The following is a 19,340-nucleotide window of genomic DNA, read 5'->3' as shown; positions in this document are numbered from 1 at the left end:
TTAAGGCTTTCATCTGTTCAAAATTTTCAGTTGCTGGATATCGTTTTGGTCATTTTAAGAGCATTGTGATTTAGCTGATGATAGATGATTGCTGTTCATGGTCCACATTTTTATATCATTTAACAAGTAATCGTTTTAACCACAATCTCTTAAGGCACTGGTCTGCTAAGTTAATCAAATCCATCTAGTGCTTATCTTATCGTGTCTCGTGTCTCCCAACCAGCTGGTCGACAGTTGGTCTCATCATCTCACAGGGACTACCCCCCTTAGCCGCGGGAGACAGGCTTAAACGGAGGAATCGGGGATCAGAGTGACAGCCCCCGGTCTGAGCGTTGTCGTGTCAATCTGCGCGACAACACTGACTAATATACATCAAATTATAAACATTGAACTAAACTTATAGAAGGCAACTATGAAGTGAACACAATGAGATTGTAGTTCTGAAACAACTACAACTTTTGGCTGCATTTTTCAGGTTCTGGCACAGTTATCTGGTAAACAATGATCTCTTCTGTACTATGAATGAGATCACCGAGCAGGATCAAATCGCTCAATATCAAAATACATCAGATCAGCTGCTTTATAAATTGCTCAATATGAAAATACATCAGGATCGTCTTAGTGTGTCTTGACTAATATACATCAAGATAAACTTATAAAAGGCAACAATGAAGTAAATACAACAAGATTTGGTAGTTCTGAAACAACTCAAACTCTCAGCTGCATTTTTCAAGTTTTGGCTAAGGTGTCTGGTTCAAAATGATCTCTTCTAATGTACTATGAATGAGATCATCAAGCATTCACATCTACTGTTACGAATATAATATAAATATAAATAATTGTAATAATGATTAGTTAATTAATAATTAGTTAAACAAAGAGGCATGTCTAAGGAGACATGACCTTCTATGAAAAGGCAGAACCTAGTATATAAGCAGGCCCCTCGCTCTCATTTGTATCATCATTATCATTCATACATTTTAATATATATATTCTTGTATCTCAATGGAGATTTACATATTCCAAGTCTTCTGGAGTATTTAACTTGAAGAACGAACTTTGCTCGATCCATTTGGTATCAAAGCAGTTCGATCCTCTAGCCGTTTCACTGCTGCACCGAGCCACGCTCTCCAATCCAGGCCTTGGCCATCAAGGTTTCGTCAACATTGTTGCCATCAAGATTGAAGCATTTCACTACAAACTTCGTTCCATCTACTATGTGTGTGTGTGTGTCAAAATTTGGCCTGTCATTACTTCTTTTTTAAGTCTCCCCAGTTTGGTTGTTAAACAGAGTTGTTACAGCAGTGTGATTCTTTAATTTTTTTTTCCAGGATTGGGTTTCTTGTTATACCCCTGGTTTTACACACACAAATGTAGTCAACCAAGACCAAAATCCTAATTTCCTGTTCCCTCTTGCAATTCTCGCTTCCAGCATAATTCAAATAAAAGACACAAACTGAAAGGCCTCAGTTGTTACTTACAAGAGATACTCGCAGCAGCACCGGGAATAAAAGATGCGAAATAAAGATCTGTAAAAGTAGCAATTTGGAGCATGCCTGATCCAACTGTTGCAGGTAGCATCACTGCAAAAAACTGCCAATAAAACCACACACCCTAAGCAACAAAGATGCCATTGACAATACAACTGCCGTAATATTTTAAATCTGTTATAAAAACTCTACTGCTACCTTGATGGATGTGCAAATCTAAATATCAATTACAATAAAGTGCAAACATTTTTTAAAGACAAACCTTGCGCATATCTGTATCCACAAAATAATTTGTCCAACCAATCCTTAGTATATTAAAACCTGCCTTTTGCTGAGCAATGGCCTATATTTTCCAGTTATAAAAATATAGCTGCAATGTAAGAAAAATCAATGCCCAGGACATGCAACAAAGCTAACCAAAGAAAGCAGGAACTTTTCTACAAATGAAATGCCAGGATTAGAGCTATTTATAAGAAAGCACTACCTGCACTAACCATTGTGCCAGTGCCCCTATAGAAGCCCCACATGCAAGAAAAATTCCACCTGTAACTAGTATCTAAATTCATAAGTTCTGAAATTTTTGTCCTTAGACTTGTATCTAAGTGAATTGTGACAAGTCCGCATGGAACAAACTCCAAAATTTGTAACCAATGAAAATCATAAAAGCTAAGGAATATTAATAATAGATTTGCAAAAACAAGAGAAAGAGAGTGGGTGCTCAAAGCTGTAGCTTTTGACAAGCATCACTTTTAAAAGTAGTGAGTAGCTAGAATCAGATTAGTTGATTCAGTTTAGCATGCCTACCAGATAAAGACATCTGTGAAGCACCAGCATTAGACCCAAACATTGAACAGTATAAAACAATCTGCAGTCAACAGAGACAATACGGTATCAATAATATGGTTGTAAGACTTTCCTTGAAAAAAAATCCTCCAATGCAATCTAACATCAGCCATATGTTGTATAATATTGTCTTACAGCAAGGATAATTGCTCCACTGGAAAGTGCTGGGCTCAATGAGGGAATGTCATAAATCCCCACAGCACTGTAAACCATAAATCACAACAAATTAGAAAAGCTTCAGTGGAAACATAATGAACAAAAACAAAATTTTTATATCAGGGCCATATGCACAACCTGGAAAGGTTGATTTAATACTCACTTGAGGCACCCAAATCCAACTCCTATAGGTCCAGCGAACAGCATGCATGGAGTCATAATCTTTAGCTGAAAAATGGAAAGAAAAGTACCATAAATTTTCCTCGCAAAGAAGACAACTAGATGGAAATCATACAAGACTAGACTTAGCAATTGCTTTATTTTTTTTAAATATGAAAGTCCTATACTAATATGTAAAAGAAAATGAGGATGCAATTCAGAGGAGTTGTGCATGAGAAGATAAGTTGTGAGCAGTGGCTCTGCATTGGGATTTGGGCCTGTTGCCACTTGATCTCCCACCCTGCATGCAAGGCCTTCACTAGGTGAAAGGACAAATGAAACTTGGAAAAGTCATCAGTGTCACCTTAGCACCCTGTTCCCTCACTTTAGGATGAGCTATGATCACCACTAATGAGCTTCCTTATGTGTATATACCCTACAAAGATATGACTACTAGATACAGGGGAGTATAACAGTTATCAAGCTGATTGTGTATTGATTTTTCCTTGAGAGATATTAGTCTAATTATAATAGTATTGCCCAATGTTGCAAGAACCCTCCCCCCCAATCAAAAGCAGGATTCGAGGCCCGTACGGATCTGTGGATGATCCGGCCCCGAAACTGTGGTTCGGAAATCCAGGCCGCAGATCGGGCCAGAAAAAATGATTCCCGGTCTGTCAGAACTATCCAGCCTGGTTTGCGGTTCCGGACGTCCGAGTCACAACTCTGGGGCTGGATCACCCCATGGATCCGCCGCAGATCGGGGTCGACTCCAAGTGGATCCTGCACGGTTCCGAGGGACGTCGACCGATCCCACGGGGGGGCCCACTAAATTGATTTTTTTTTATTTTTTCTTTGCTTAATTGTGGTTGGGGGTTTGTTTAGCTTGGGTTGGGGAAAAGAATGACGGGAATAAAACTCATTCCCCCCTTTCATTTCCTCGCTCTTGTATTTTTGGAGAGCTTGGAGAAGAGAGGAGAAAGAGAGGAAAAGAGAGCTTGGAGAAGAGAGGTTTGAGGAGAGCTTGCAGGAGTGAAGGAGGAGCTAGGAGAGCAATGAAGGAGGAGGAGCTTGGAGGAGTAAAGAAGGGCTTCCATCTACAAGAGCTAAAGAGGTAAGTGCAAACCCCAAACTCCCTCATTTTTTTGTCATTGTTGTTTGTATTTTTTCTCCTCTCTCCTACTCTTTCCCATTCTTTGTTCTTGCTCATTTAATTGCAAGTTGTCCACCACATATATTCATACTCCAAGATGGTGTTCGTTTGGCTTCTATGTATCATTCCACTTTTGGTTTTCATGATGACAAGGGGGAGTAGGAATAGGAGGGAAGAAGAACAAGAGGATAGTGGTCCCCATATGAGTGACCCAATGTATGATGAGGAGGAAGGGTTTGAAGAGGAAGGGGATGAACCTGAAGAGAACATTGAAACACTAGAGGGGAAAGCTGCATTGACACCTTTGTGGAACTATGTGACCAAACTTTAAGGGGGAAAGGGTTGTGGAAGCTACAAGTCTTTGTGCCCTCATGGTTGTCATGGAGGAAAACCATATAGTGGTTCATATACCCGTGTGAGGAGGCATGTTTGTGGGGTGTTGGATAGTGATGACAAAAAGGGTGTCGTGGGGATACAAATTTGCCCAAACGTTTCAACTGAACAAAGAAGAGAATAAATCCAAATAGAGGAGGATGCACACAAAAAAAGCAAGAAACAAAAATCTCAATCTAAATCAAGTGCAACCTCTAGATTCGGTAGCTCATCTCCTCATGGTACTTCTGCATGTGAAAATTCTATCACTGCAACATCTGATTTACTTTGCCTACTTATTTCAATAAGTTATTTATGAAATTCTTTCAATAAACATTAAAATAAATTATGTTGCACATATCACACCATAATACAGAAACAAACATATGCACAAGAATCAACACATCGACACAGATATTTTGGACAACAGTCCCCCCAAAAACCCAATTTGGGAAAATTGGTGCAGAAGGGAGGATTTTATTATTCGGCAATTCTTCAGCACAACCGGGTGCCAAACTAGCTTACCCAACAGAGAGAAAAATTCTCCAACACTTCTCCCAATCCCAGCGTCACCCTGGCTGACCTCTATGTAGCTCCCAGACACTTTGCGTCAGCCCCTGCTTGTCTGCGTCAGCCCTGGGCCTCTCTGCGTCACCCACGTAGGCCCTCTAGTGACTGTGCAGTCTCCTGCTGGCTCAGCGTCTGCCTCTCCTGCCTCTGCGTTGGTCTTTTGTTGTTGATCCCAACTCTCTACTTCATACTTGTTGCCTCCTGTTGCTCTCCAGACCACTAGATCGAATTTCTCAGCTAACCTCGCTCTAGAAATCGAACTCACTGGTCTCCCTTAGTGTATTCTCCAACTAACCCTCAAGCCTCTTCTTATACTTTTCTCGTTGGTCCATCAATGGCCGAGATTAAATCCCTAATCAACGGCTAAGATAAGATCTGGCTTGATCCATGAATTTTGGACCATTCTAACTCAGTTTTATATTAATTCACATTAATATTTTATTTTCCCTAAGTTTAGACTTAGGGACTCCATTAAAAATATTAATTATTTTAATATCTTCTAAACGGATTAGATTCTGCCCAAACCTTTTGTCGGTCGTGGAGATCTCATGTGCTTTAGCCTCTCCACCAATTTTCGTGGCTAAAGCACATTCGATGCTACCCCAAATCAACACTACAAACTCTGGAAGTAGAAGAATAGTAGGGGATTTCCTGAATGTTGCTGGGAGGGATGATGTGGATGGAAAGATAGTTCGATTTCTTTGAACTTGCATGTACCATTCAATGTGTTGCACTCTCCCTATTGGCATGATATGGTTAAGGCCATCAATGAAGCCCCAAAAGGATAAATGAGCCCCAACTATGAGAAAACTAGAACAGTGTTATTAGAAACAAAAAAGGGAAAGGTTCATTCTTCATGATCAACTCATATTCCTCGTTCATCGCATCCTTCCAGACTTGGTGCTTCACGGCTTCTTCGAACGTCCATGGCTTAGATTGTACAATGGTACTCATGGCACCTAAGTACCCTTGGTACCTGTAGCCCACCATTTTGTGGGGGATATCCCTAGGAGAAATTTTTTTCTCTAATATGGTCCTTAGTTGGCAACTAGTAGCCCCTTGCAGCCACCAGCTAGCTCATTGTGCCATTTATCCGCCACCTGAGCCAGCCATGTGTTCCCTCATCCATCTACCATGACCGTATGTTTGAAGGTGGGCCTTCTGAACCTAAAGGTATGCATTGCTATTTGGTAATTGAGCATTGTAGTTTGCTTATCATGGACACTTATGGGCATGGATTAATGGGGGGATTCAATGGAAAGAATGGGTTAGGTATGTTTTCTTGTCCCCTAGTCCCCTTTTGGATGTTAACCTTGGAATCTAGTCCCATGGGATCTCTTTTACAAACCATTCGGCTTTAGGGATGGTATTTCACAGGAAACCCTAATTTTGGTTGCGTGGTCCCGCTTCCCCATCCACATATATTACCCCACTTTCCACTTATTATTAACCCATTCATCATTTCTCCCACTTGGGTCCACATTCCTCCACCGGGTCCATATAGGGCTAGTTCTCCTCTTCCCTTTGCCCACACCTTGGGTCAGGCCTGGAATGATGCGCCGAAGGTTGATGCAGCTAAAAAAAAAACATAATTGGCCACATTCAATAGGAAAATGTACCACAAAATGCAAAATATGTCTGTGACAAACACATTTAGCACGTGGGAAAAAGCCAATACATGAGCTCTACTCCATCATCATGGCCATCACCCTAGTTCCTACAGGTTCTATAAGCCTCCTTCATCATATAGGAACCCATGATTGTCCCAACCCCCGGTAGGCAATGAACCGCCCTACCTTAAAAGGGGGCATCCACTACTATATCTCACACATCATACTCTTACCCCTTGAGCCCCGAGCAGTTAATCAAAAAAAATCATAAAAAGGAAAAATGCATATAAAGAAGGGTGGAAATATCAAGGTCAGGGCACCTCATGTACAACGATTGCTCCCTCCTATAAATTATAGACCCAAGTGTGGGCTTCCCTTTTGCTAGCTACCCTTGTACCCCAGCATGTGGCCCAAGGTTGCCCCTTCTCATCCCCTATTTCATTCACCTCTCTATCACATACCAACGCCTTTTAAAGAACGTACCTTGAACAAATTATCCCCTTTAGAAGTAGAAACCACGTAATAGGATACTTGGTTAACCCCATTTGGAGCTTGGAGAAATTACCAAATGCCAAAGCCCATTATGGAAGCGTTGGCCATTATGAAGTCCCCACCTGTGGTCCATGGTTGGTAAGCTCTTTTACTCAATTTCTCTAATGACTAGTTGTACTGAAAGGCTAGGGGACGCATTGGACCTTATGCAAGATTGCAGATGGTCTCCATCTTGGGTTTGGTCTCCCTATACGGGTTCTTAACCCTCTAGAGGGCTACATTGGCACATGTAGGGTGTGCGTTGAAAGCCATGGGCCTCCACAGTAGTAGAAAGCACTCCATGGATCCCTGAGGATGTTCAAAGATTGCTCGAGATTCACCTATTACACGAGGAAGATGCACCTAGTTCATCTTTGCCCAGTCGGCCCCACAAATTGACCATGCACTTGGCAAATGACCCAGGACTTGTAGGATGATATGGCATCACCTACACCATCATCAGAGCCCTTACAGATGATCTAAAGGCATCTTCGACTCATTTGGAGACCCATGAGGTTACTATTGTGCCCCTACACCCATTGGGAGCCCACAGGTTTATTGTTTGGAGAACAAGGGGCCAACCCCTTGTCCATCACTTTTGAGGGTCCTATTTGTCATTATGGAACTTATGGACCACATCAGGCCTCTTGGAAGGCCCTACGACATGCATAGATTATTATTTGACCTCTTGAGAGGCTTATTATTTTATTTGTAAGCTAGTTTGGTGGGCTTGTCACCAAAAGTTAGTTAATTTGCACATTATTTTATTTTAGAGGCTAATGTAAGCCCAATTAGGTAATTCGAACTCCTAGTGAGTGTATAAATAGGAGTTAGATAAATTCACTTTTTATCATCACTTGGATTGGATCATATCTTCATGTGAGATTTTCATTATCTTTTGAGGATGAGACTTTTTGGATCAATGGATGAATTTCGATGTTTGGTTAGTCTTCTTTGTCTTGGAGCTTCTATGATTGGCATATCTTGGTGATTTAATATATTCTTCTTACATGTAAGTATTATGTTAATGCTATTTTGATTCTTTATTTTGTTGCATTCATGATATTGGGATTTTCGCTATTCTAGGGTTAATTTGTTGCTTTTCTTGGAACGAAATTGTGGAAATTAAATCTCTAAATAGTGTTGTATTATCATTGGGCCATGTTTGAATGAATGAATGTTCCTAGAAACATACTTGTCTTGACAAGTAACCAAATATTGTTGAACAAAGTATAAATGACCTTGAAGCTACTTCCATTGAACCCTAATGCGCAATGAAGTTGTCTTTTAGGCCTCCTTGGCAAGTAGAAATCAATCCAAACTCTAAATCTTCCATGACTCCATCTCTCCCAAAGGACAAAGCATTGATCCTCCTTTGGTGATCACTTTAAAGCTTATTTCTTTCACCTTCCCCTCTTTTTCTAGGCCTAGCTTGCATAGGTCACCTAGGGCATCAATTATCTCACAATCTAGCCATCCAAATACTTCGATTTTTGGTCCACAACTGCGTTGGTGTGTCCCAAGAAACCCTACAAATTTCATGAGATTCCGACGGTGGAATCTTGAGATAATGCAAGCCCTAGCTCGAAGACCAATTCTTGCCCTTGGTTTCCCTTAGGCTAGAAACCTCACTGGGATCCTTGCATTTCCTTTCATTGAAAATTCATTCCTTGATCCCTTTCCCCTCCCTAATTAGGTCAAGTATATCATTGGTTGCTAAATCCTATCCTCTTGACCTAACCTCGGGTCCACTTGGTCCCATGTGGTCCCATGCACTATCAAGGTTAATTCTTCAAAGATCACTTGGAACCCAAGTTTCCACAAGAATTCTAGGGCTTAGGGATCTCCTTTATAAGACACATACTCAAAACCTAACCCTTGAAATTCTCCCCAAGCCCTTCCTAGAGAGCCTTCCATCTTGTCTTCCAAGACAAGCAAGCCACAATCTTGAGCCTCTCTTGTGAATAGGCTTCTAGGATCACCCTTCATCCTATCTTTGATCTATTCATCTTTGTGATCCTTATCATACTGGGTCTCCTCCCATTGGTGAAAGTCCGTAAAGAGTAGGGAGCTTTAGCTGAGGTGACAGTGGGCTATTGCTCCATTGTTTCCCTTGACCTAGCAATTGTCCCTTTAGGATTCCCTCCTAGGACCCTTGCTAGTTTGAGTGGTAACAGTACCTATTCGGCTTCTTGATTTCACGAAATGATCCCCTTGGGGCAACATGTCTCTCGGCATCTTCAAGAGTATCTTTGAGCCACAATGGTCTTTTTCTTGAAGAAGATGTCTCACTAGGAGGTGGATCAATGGGATCCATCGGACCTTCAACATCGGGCATTGGATCATTTGTCTGAGATTCATCCTGCTTTCCTGCATCATAAGGGCAGAATCTTCATCAAAAATGACATCATGACTTATTTACAATTCTATTTGACTAGGCACATAGATTCCATATGCCTTCAAAGTTTCATCGTAGCCCACAAACATTCATTTCTTCCCAAAAGCATCTAACTTGTTTCTTTTCTCTTTCAACACATGAAAATATACGAGACAATTAAAAATTCTAAAATGAGAAATATCAGGTTTCTTACTGGTGAAAACTTCTTTGAGTGTCTTGAAACCCAAAGCTTGATGCGGGCATCTATTTTGAACATACACAACACTGTTGGCAACTTCTTCCCATAAGAACTTTGGTAGACCGTGGTCATGAAGCATGGCACTAGTGGCTTCTATCATAGTTTGATTCTTCCTTTCGGCAACAACATTTTCCTCAGGAGTATATGCAATAGTGGTCTCCCTCTTAATGCTAGCTTCTCTACAATAATCATTGAATTCATTTGACTCATATTCAGTTCCATTATAGGTCCTCAGTATTTTGATCTTCTTCCCTGTTTGATTCTCCTTTAAGAAATAGATCCACGTTTTGCGAGAGAATTCATCCACAAAAATTTCATAGTACAAAAATCCACCCAAAGATGTTACGGTCAACATACCTGATATATCAGAATGGACCAATTAAAGAATATCAGTAGTTTGACTTTCACTTGAGGGGAATGGTCCCCTTGTATGTTTTCCAGTTGCACAACCCTGACAAACTCCTTCATGATCTAAGTTGAATTAGGGCATACTTGTCACCATCTTCCTTGCATCAAGTGAGCAACTCTTCGGTGTCATTATTTTGGATTAACAAGAAGTATCGCAAGTCATTGCTCCCAACGGACTTCCTCCAACCGGATAGAGACCTTCAACCCTAAATCCAAGTGTGAATGCATCTTTCAGGTTCTTTTTCCAGACACGAACCTTCCCATCAACGAATGTCACCTTGAAACCTTTATCTTCCATTGCAAAAATAGAGACTAGGTTCTCTTTCAGATCAGGTACATACAACACTTCTTGTAAATTAAGGGTTTGACCTTAATTTAAGTGAAGAGTAACAGTCCCAATTCCTTTCACGGGATAAGTGGCATTATCCCCAAGTATAATCTCCATATTTGTCTTCTTTTCAATCAAGTTCGAGAGGGCCTCCTTGTACCCAGTGAAGTGCCTTGAGGCACCACTATTAATCAACCAATGATTCAAGGCAGTGGTGAGGGCAGAAATAAGATAAAATTCCTTTTGCTTTTCTACAACATTAGCTTCTTCATACTTGGAGTTTCTCGACTTCTTGGGAGGACGGTCATTTCCATATCGAACAGCGAGAGCATTCCTCTTTCATTTATTGTTGAACTTGTTGCTCCTTTGATTGTCATTGCCTTTGTAATTGTTGTTATTGTTATCATCATCTCTTGGAGTATCCTTCTTGTGGCGACACTCTCTAGCAAAGTGGCCAAACTTGTTGCAATTGAGGCATCTTCCTTTTCTTCCTTCTTTAAATCCCGGCTTCAACCCTTGACCTTGACTTCTTGGACCAACATTGTTCTTCCTTTTAGCATGAGCAGAGAAGGCAGTAGGATTGTTTCCTTTTGAGGACTTGTCTCATTCCATCATCCTATTTTCTTCTTAAGTGCATCTAGCCAATAATTAATTAAATCTTGGAATCCTGTCATTGTCGAGGATGGTAGTGTTAAACACATACCATTCTCTTGTAAGGCCGCCAAGTGCAATAAGAGTGAGCTTCCTGTCACCAACAAATTCTCCAATAGATAAGAGATCATTCTTGATTTCGGTAATCCTTATGAAGTAGGATTGAATGGATTCTCCTCTATCCATCTTGATATCTTTCAACTTGTTCTTGAGAAAGAGGACTTGATTTGCATTATTTACTTTGAACATTCCAACCAGCTTTTCATAAATCTCCTTAGATGTTTCCAAATCAGAAATATAGGAAACCAAAGGCTTGTGAATAGAGTCAACAATAATTTTCTTAGCTTTAACCTCACCATTCTTATACTTTGTTTTTGCAGCAGTGGGTGCACTTGAAGGAGGCTCCACCACTCTTCCTTTGACATAGTCCATAGCATCATTTTCTTCCAATGTCAAATGTAGAGACATCTTCCATGCATTATAGTCGGATTTGTCCTTAAGCTTGTCCTCAGATTTGAAGTAAGATGTAGTCGTCACTGAGGCTAGTTCCAAGTTCTTGTCCCATTGCTTCCCTTATTGATTTTTTTCCTCACTCTTTCTTGGGCTTTGTCTTCACCTGAGCTCTGATAACATGTCAATTTTAGATGACAATGGTATGTTCTATGCTTAGTACAATTTACTTCAATGTTCTGTTTGCAGCCCATTGACAATTTCCAATTATTTTCAATAGCAATCACATTAACTTAATCACATTAATAGTAAATGCAGTTAGAACATAAAAACATATGCAGAAGACAAGCCAAGACAAGAGGACACCAGATTTGGCGGATGCCAGGGAAAAACCCCAATGTGGGGAAAATCCTTTGATCAAATCTTCTTATTATTATTCAATAGTTGATCAGAGAGAGAGAGAGTACAAAAATCAAATTCACTTGCCCAATACACAGACAAATCAGCCCTGTCAAATTCTACAGTCAACTGCAATCACACTTCAGCCCTAACCAGAAAGTCAACACTCGTCAAAACAACAATAACTTCACCAATGCAGCTCGGTCTTCCTTGGTCAAACGTGCCCTAAACAGGAGGTTAAATGTAGTGCAAAACAACTCGATCAAAGGAGAAAGAAAATCTATTGTGATTTTCTGTGGTCAAAACAGAAGTCAACCTAAAGTCAACGCTGGTCAACATGATCAGAAAAATATCGGTTTTTGTGCCCAGAAATGCGCCCTAAGGAGATCGAACTTTTTCCCTCAAAAACGCAGTCAAACTTGGTCAATAACCCTTCGGTCAATGCTGGTCATAGCAAACCTAAAACTCTGAAATTTTCAGCCTGCAATCTGACCCAGAAATTTGTCCTTATCCACATGTGCGAGAGAGACAGAGATGATCCCCAAGTTGTATGAACCAATCTGATTATGAGAGAAGAATTGATGAGTGAGTGATGTCCAAATGAGTTGAGAGGTCACTCCTATTTATACAATTTGTCGAGGGTGGAAGGACACATCTATTGGGCTTCTTGAGCCAACAATACACTGAGGCCGACCTTAACAATTTGTGCATGTGAGAGAATAAATTCAAAATCACACTTCTGCTTGTCCGAATGAGATGCTCTTTAGATCAAATTTGGACCTCTCAAAAATAAGAATCCAATGCAATAATCATCTCCATCATATAAGTTGTCCCAAGGTGGAGTTTGGCCCGAGTTGCCAATTTTAACACACCCCCATCCAGTCCCTTGGTTTCTAGGTTCCATGTTTCAACACCAACAAGAGGGGCTTCATCTTCATCAGTTCTACAGTCACTGCCACAACTTCCCAAGCCACCAACTTCTTCATTGCCACCACGAGGAGGCTCACGTCTTGTTCGTGGTGGAAGGAGGAGAGATTAGTAGATATATTCACAGTTTACTACTTTTGTCATAGATTAGACTTGTAGACTCCTATTGTGAATTTGAACTTTTTTGTCTTACTCTTCCTAGTTCAGTGTGTACTTGAGTCTTGGTGGTGGCCAAGTGGCATATTTTGTAAACATTATTATTTGAATTTTGGACATGACTCATGTTGACAATTGCTCACTTGCTAGATAAGTTACTTGAATGTTTGATGATTTTATGTTAAAATTGGCAACTAGGGCTAAACTCCACACGGGCCATCTTATCTATGACAACTGATATTTTTTTGGATTCCTCTCTCTGAGAGGTGTAGGATTGATCTAGAGATCATCCGATTCTGACATGTACAAATGAAGTTATCAATTTATTTTGATTATGGAAAAATTGTAAAGGTCGGCCAGCAAACTTATGTAGGCTCAGAAGCCCAACAGTCACGTCTATTCATCCTCAACATTTGCTATAAATACATGATGCCTCATCCTCATTTGGACACACTCATCTTCACACATCTCTCTCTCCTCATTGATTGGGTACGGATTTCTGGGCAGTCTCTCTCTCCATATGTGCCAAAAAAAGGAGGGCAAATTTTTTGTTTCAGCATTGACCAGGTTTGACCGAATTTGCAGAAGGTTGCTTTGACTGCGTTGACCTCATTTGACAGCATTTTTGTGAGGGATATCTTTGTTTGGGCAGGGCACATTTCTAGACACAAAAATCGAGGCTACATTGATTGTTGACCAGCGTTGACTGTGGCTAGGGCTGACCGCAGGTGGACTATTTGACCAGACTTTGACTGGGCTGATTTCGGACTATTCTGAGGGCCGATTCATCTTGCTGTTTGGAGGCCAAAGTTGACTGAATTTGATTGAATTGTTGAGGGTCAAATCTGCTTTGTTGAATAGCATTGACTTTTCTGGTTAGGGCTCTTTTGTTGTTGTTATAAATTATCAGATTTGTAAATTGTACTATCTCTTTCTGCTGAACTATTGAAAACTATAAGAAGAATTAATGAAAGGTTTCCCCACATTGGGGTTTGTACCTGGTTGGTGCCACATCTTGAGTCCTCTTGTCTTGGCTTGTCTTCTACTATTTATGTTTATGTTCTATCTGCGTTTTACTATCATGTTGATGTGATTGCTAAACTAAATATTGATATTGGGCTAACAAAAGAAATTGAAGTAAAATTGCTCTAAAGCATAGAACATACCATTCTTGCCTAAAATTAACGCGGTATCAGAGTTGAGGTGAAGACAAAGCCCAAGCAAAAGTAAAAGAGCAATCACCAAAGACAACTAGACAAGGACAAAAGACTCAATGGGTTCCTCATCCTACTTCCCGGCTGAAGACAAGCTCCATGATAAATCTGACTATCATGGATGGAAGATGTCTCTTGATTTGACCTTGGAAGGGAAAGAAGTGATGGATTATGTGCAGGGTAAAATCCCTGAACCTCCTTCAAATGCATCGGTTGCTGCGAAGACCAAGTATAATAGGGTTGAAGTCAAAGTGAAGAAGATTATCAGGGATTCCATTGACAAGCCTCTGGTGGCCTATATCTCTGAATTGAATACCTCCAAGGAAATCTACAACAAGTTGGTCGGCATGTTCAAGGTTAGTAATGCTAATCAAATTCTCTTTCTCAAGAATAAATTGAAAGATATTAAGAAGGGTAAGGACGAGGACATTCAATCCTATTTCTTGAGGATTACTCAGATCAAGAATGATCTACTCTCAATTGGAGAAGTCATTCCTGACAGGGAACTTACTCTCACCACCCTTGGAGGACTCCCACCTAAGTGGTATGTATTTAGAACCACTATAATCAACAATGATAGAATTCCAAGGTTTGAAGAATTGATCTCGAGATGCATTCAAGAAGAAACAAGAATGGTGGACTAAGAAATGTCTTCTAATAGAAGCAACCCCACTACATTCTCCGCTCATGCCAAGAGGAACAATAAAACGAGTTGAAAGAAGCAAAGTCAAGGAAGACCGGGATTCAAAAATGGAAGGAAGGGAAGATGCTTTGTTTGCAATAAGTTTGGCCACTATGCAAGGGAGTGTCCAAATAGAAGGGACACGTCGCATGATGATGATCATAATCATTCCAAGGGAAACTACAACAACAACGATTAAAGGAATGGCAAATCCAATGGCAAGGGAAAAAGGAACGCGAGACATCAAGGAAATGGTCGACCCTCCAAGAAATCAAGGAACTCCAGGTATGAAGAATCCAATGTTGTTAACAATAAGCAAAAAGGGTACTATCTTATATCGGCTCTCTCCACTGCCTCTCCTCCGGACACTTTGGGAAATTGGCTGATTGATAGTGGTGCCTCAAGGCACCTCACTGGATACAAGGAAGCCCTCCCCAATCTGATAGAAAAGGAGACAAACTTGGAGATCATCCTTGGAGATGATGCCACCTATCCTGTGAAGGGAGTACAGAATGTTACCCTTCAATTGAATCAAGGTAACACTATTCACTTGCAAGAAGTACTATATGTACCTGACCTCAAGAAGAACCTGGTGTCCATTTCGGCAATGGAAGACAAATGACTGAAGGTGGCATTCATCGATGGAAAGGTACGTGTTTGGAAAATAAATTTTAAAGATGCTTTTACTCTTGGGTTCAGGGTTGACACTTTGTATCAAGTTAGAGAAAGTCCATTGGAAGCCATGTCTTGCGACACATTTCTACAATCTGAACTATGGCACCGGAGGTTTGCCCATCTTCATTATAAGGCCCTACTCGATGTGAGACAGACGGTAACAGGTATGCCGGAGTTCAAAATAGAGCATGAAGGTGTATGTCTGGGATGTGCCGAAGGAAAACTTACAAAGGGACCATTCCCCTCAAGTAACAGCAAGACCACAGATATATTGCAATTGATCCACTCTGACATATCTGATATGATGCCCGTAAACTCTTTGAGAGGATAATTATATTATCTCACCTTTACGGATGATTATTCTCACAAGACCTAGATCTAATTCTTGAAGAAGAAGGATGAAGTGTTCACTTGGTTCTGACACTTCAAAGCCTTGATCGAAAACCAATTCGAGAAGAAAATCAAGATATTGAGGACTGATAATGGGGCTGAGTACGAATCCAATGAATTCCAAGATTATTGCAGACAAGTTAGCATTAAGATGGAGACTACAACGCCATACACTCTCGAACAAAATGGTGTGGCTGAAAGGAAGAATCGCTCTATTGTAGAAGTTGTTTGTGTCGTGCTTCATGATAAAGGCCTTCCGAAGTTCCTATGGGCTGAAGCTGCAAATACCGTCGTGTATGTTCAAAACCGATGCCCTCATCAAGCATTGGACTCTAAGACTCCCAAAGAAATGTTCACTAGTAAGAAATCCCATGTCTCTCATTTTAAAATTTTTGGAAGCCTCGTATATTTTCATGTGTCGATAAAGAAAAGAAGTAAATTGGGTGCATCTAGGAAGAAAGGAATCTTTGTGGGCTATAGTGAAAATTTTAAGGGATATATAATTTATGTGGTTGGTCAAAAAAAAGTTGACATAAGTCATGATGTCACCTTCGACGAAGATATGGCCCTCAGGAAGATCAACAACCTTCCTATCCTAAGGACAAAGACGCTGACACAGGAAATCAAGGTGAAAAAGAAGACGAAACGATGCCTGATGTTGATGAACCTATGGATCCTATTGATCATCCTCATCATGAGCCTTCCTCCTCCAAGAGGAGACCCTCATGGCTTAGGGAGACTCTCGAAGATGCCAAGAGACACATTGCACCAAGAGGGACTTTCTATCAAAGCAAGAATCCGAACAGGTATCGAGGATATTTGACCGCCATGAGCACTATTATTCAAAATGAGCCTTCATCATTCGAAGATATCGTGATGCAACAAGTATAGAAGGCTGCTATGAATGAAGAATACGAGTCAATTATGAAGAATGATATTTGAGATGTGGTCCCTAGACCCCGGGACAAATCAGTTGTCACCTCTAAGTGGCTCTACAAAATCAAGCATGGAGCTGATGGAAGTGCAAAAAAGTTCAAGGCTTTCTTTGTTGATCGAGGCTTCTCTCAAAAGGAAGGTGTAGATTATGATGAGATATTTGCACCTGTTGCCCAATACACCACCATCCGCTCGATCATAGCCCTTGCTGCCTCACAAGGATGGAACCTACATCAAATGGATGTCAAGACCGCCTTCTTGCATGGTTCAATCAAAGAGGAAGTCTATGTGGAACAACCCGAGGGGTTTGAAGTACATGATCGGGAAACTCATGTATACAGATTAAAGAAAGCTCTCTATGGATTGAAGCAAGCACCCCGGGCTTGGTATGAGAGGATCGATAGTTATCTGATGAAGATGGGATTCACTAGAAGTGAAGCTGATCCAAACCTTTACTCTAAGGTTGAAAATGATAAACCTCTTATTCTGATACTTTATGTGGACGACCTCTTTTTGACGGGCACAGACCCTCTCATTCACAAATGTAAGATGGGATTCACTAGAAGTGAAGCTGATCCAAACCTTTACTTTAAGGTTGAAAATGATAAACCTCTTATTCTGATACTTTATGTGGACGACCTCTTTTTGACGGGCACAGACCCTCTCATTCACAAATGTAAGAGGGAATTGGCTACTGAATTTGAGATGAAGGACCTAGGATCGATGCACTATTTCCTAGTGTTGGAGGTCTGGCAAAATCCAAGTGAAATTTTCCTCTCTTAAGGAAAATATGTTGTGAAGATATTGGAAAGATTTGGGATGGTGGACTGCAAGCCTGTGACTACTCTGATGGAACATAACTTTAAGAAGTTATGTGGTAGTGCTACTGAACCTGAATTGGGAAATTCTTTTGAGATCGTCAACTCATAGGAGCACTTATGTTCTTAGTGAACTCTCATCCAGACATATGTTTAGCAGTTAACACATTGAGAAAATACATGGTTGGGCCTCATCATATACATTGGATTGGTGCCAAGAATCTTCTGAGATATCTACGGGGCACAATCACTCATGGACTAAGATACACTACTGGAAATGTGAGGCTACATGGTTATTCTGATGCTGATTGGGCTAGCAGTGTGGTGGATTGCAAGAGCACTTCTGGATGTTGTTTTTCTTTGGGTTTTGCTTTGATATCCTGAATGAGCAGGAAGCAAAAATCAGTTGCCTTGAGCACCGTCGAGGCCGAATACATAGCTGCTAGTATGGCCTCTTGTGAATTTGTCTGGTTGAGGAAGCTCTTCAGTGAGTTGTTTGGACATGTGCTGAATACCACCGTGATCCTCTGCGAAAACCAGAGTGGGATCCGATTATCAGAGAATCCTGTGTTTCATGACGCTCCAAGCATATAGATATCAAGTACCACTTCATCCAGGACATGGTACAACGAGGAGCGATAAGGCTCCATCACATTGGGACTGATGAGCAGGTCGCCGATATTCTGACAAAGCCCCTGGCGAAGGTCAATTTCTTGGCCTTCTGAAAAAGACTTGAAGCCACGAAGAGACCCTCTTATGAGGGTCCTGTATGAAATGGACATTGAGCTCTAGGAGCTCCGGGGGGCTTGGGGTACTTCTTGGAGAGATGAGCAACCTTAGGGTGAGTGGTTCATGTCGATTTAGGGTAGCATCGGATGTGCTCTAGCCACGAAAATTGGTGGAGAGGCTAAGGCACATGAGATCTCCAATACCCAGAAAGGGTTTGGGCAGATTCTAAATAGTTGGGAGATATTAAAATAATTAATATTTTTAATGAAGTCCCTAAGTCTAAACTTAGGGAAAATAAAATATTAATGTGAATTAATATAAAACTGTGTTAGAATGGTCCAAAAGTCCTAGATCAAGCCAGATCTTATCTTAGCCATTGATTAGGGACTTAATCTCGATTGTTGATTTGTCAACAAAAAAGTATAAGAGGAGGCTTGAGGGTCACTTGGAGAACACACTGAGGGAAACCAGTCCGTTCAATTTCTGGAGAGGGGTTAGCTGAGAAATTGAACCAGTGGTCTAATGAGCAGTCAGGAGCCAGCAAGTACAGAGCAGAGACGCAGGATCAGTGATTAGAGAATAGCGCTGAGGCAAGAGAGGCAGACACAGGGCTTTTCAGGAAGACGCAGAGGCAGCAAAAGGTTGCGCAGTCACTAGCTGGGCTTGCGTGGGTGACGCAGTCAAGCAGGGGCTGACACAGAGGGTTTGAGAGCCACGCAGAGGTTAGCTGGGCTAACACTAGGATTGGGAGAAGTGCTATAGAATTATTTCTCTCTGTGGGTAAGCCAGTTTGGCACCCTGTTGTACTGAAGAATTGCTGAATAATAAAATCCTCCCTTGTTGCACCGGTTTTCCCACATTGGATTTTTCCGAGGACTGTTGTCCAAAATATCTGTGTCAATGTGTTAATGCTTGTGCATATGTTTGTTTCTGTAATACGGTGTGATATCTGCAGCAGTATTTATTTTAATGTTTCTTGAAGTAATTTCATAAATAACTTATCGTGGAATTAGTAGGGAAAATAAATCAGTTGCTGCAGTGATAGAATTTTCACAGT

General features: G+C 40.9%; 1 protein-coding gene across 1 annotated transcript in view; it reads right to left on the bottom strand.

The window, feature by feature from the left end:
* Positions 1-19,340, bottom strand: part of LOC149171397 (uncharacterized) — a 421,147-nt gene that overhangs the window by 138,412 nt on the left and 263,395 nt on the right. Inside the window, 6 exon segments of the mRNA XM_089424078.1 lie at positions 1,482-1,593; positions 1,753-1,833; positions 1,975-2,033; positions 2,295-2,355; positions 2,469-2,535; positions 2,653-2,717. Coding sequence (XP_089280204.1) covers positions 1,482-1,593; positions 1,753-1,833; positions 1,975-2,033; positions 2,295-2,355; positions 2,469-2,535; positions 2,653-2,717 — 445 coding nt within the window.

This window comes from Pinus tabuliformis, chromosome 4_2 (assembly GCF_031772625.1).
Source record: "Pinus tabuliformis cultivar Carrire ecotype Pingquan chromosome 4_2, CPIR1, whole genome shotgun sequence".
Classification (NCBI taxonomy): domain Eukaryota; kingdom Viridiplantae; phylum Streptophyta; class Pinopsida; order Pinales; family Pinaceae; genus Pinus; species Pinus tabuliformis.
Note: the sequence above shows the minus strand (reverse complement) of the source record. Positions and strands in the feature narration are given on the sequence as shown.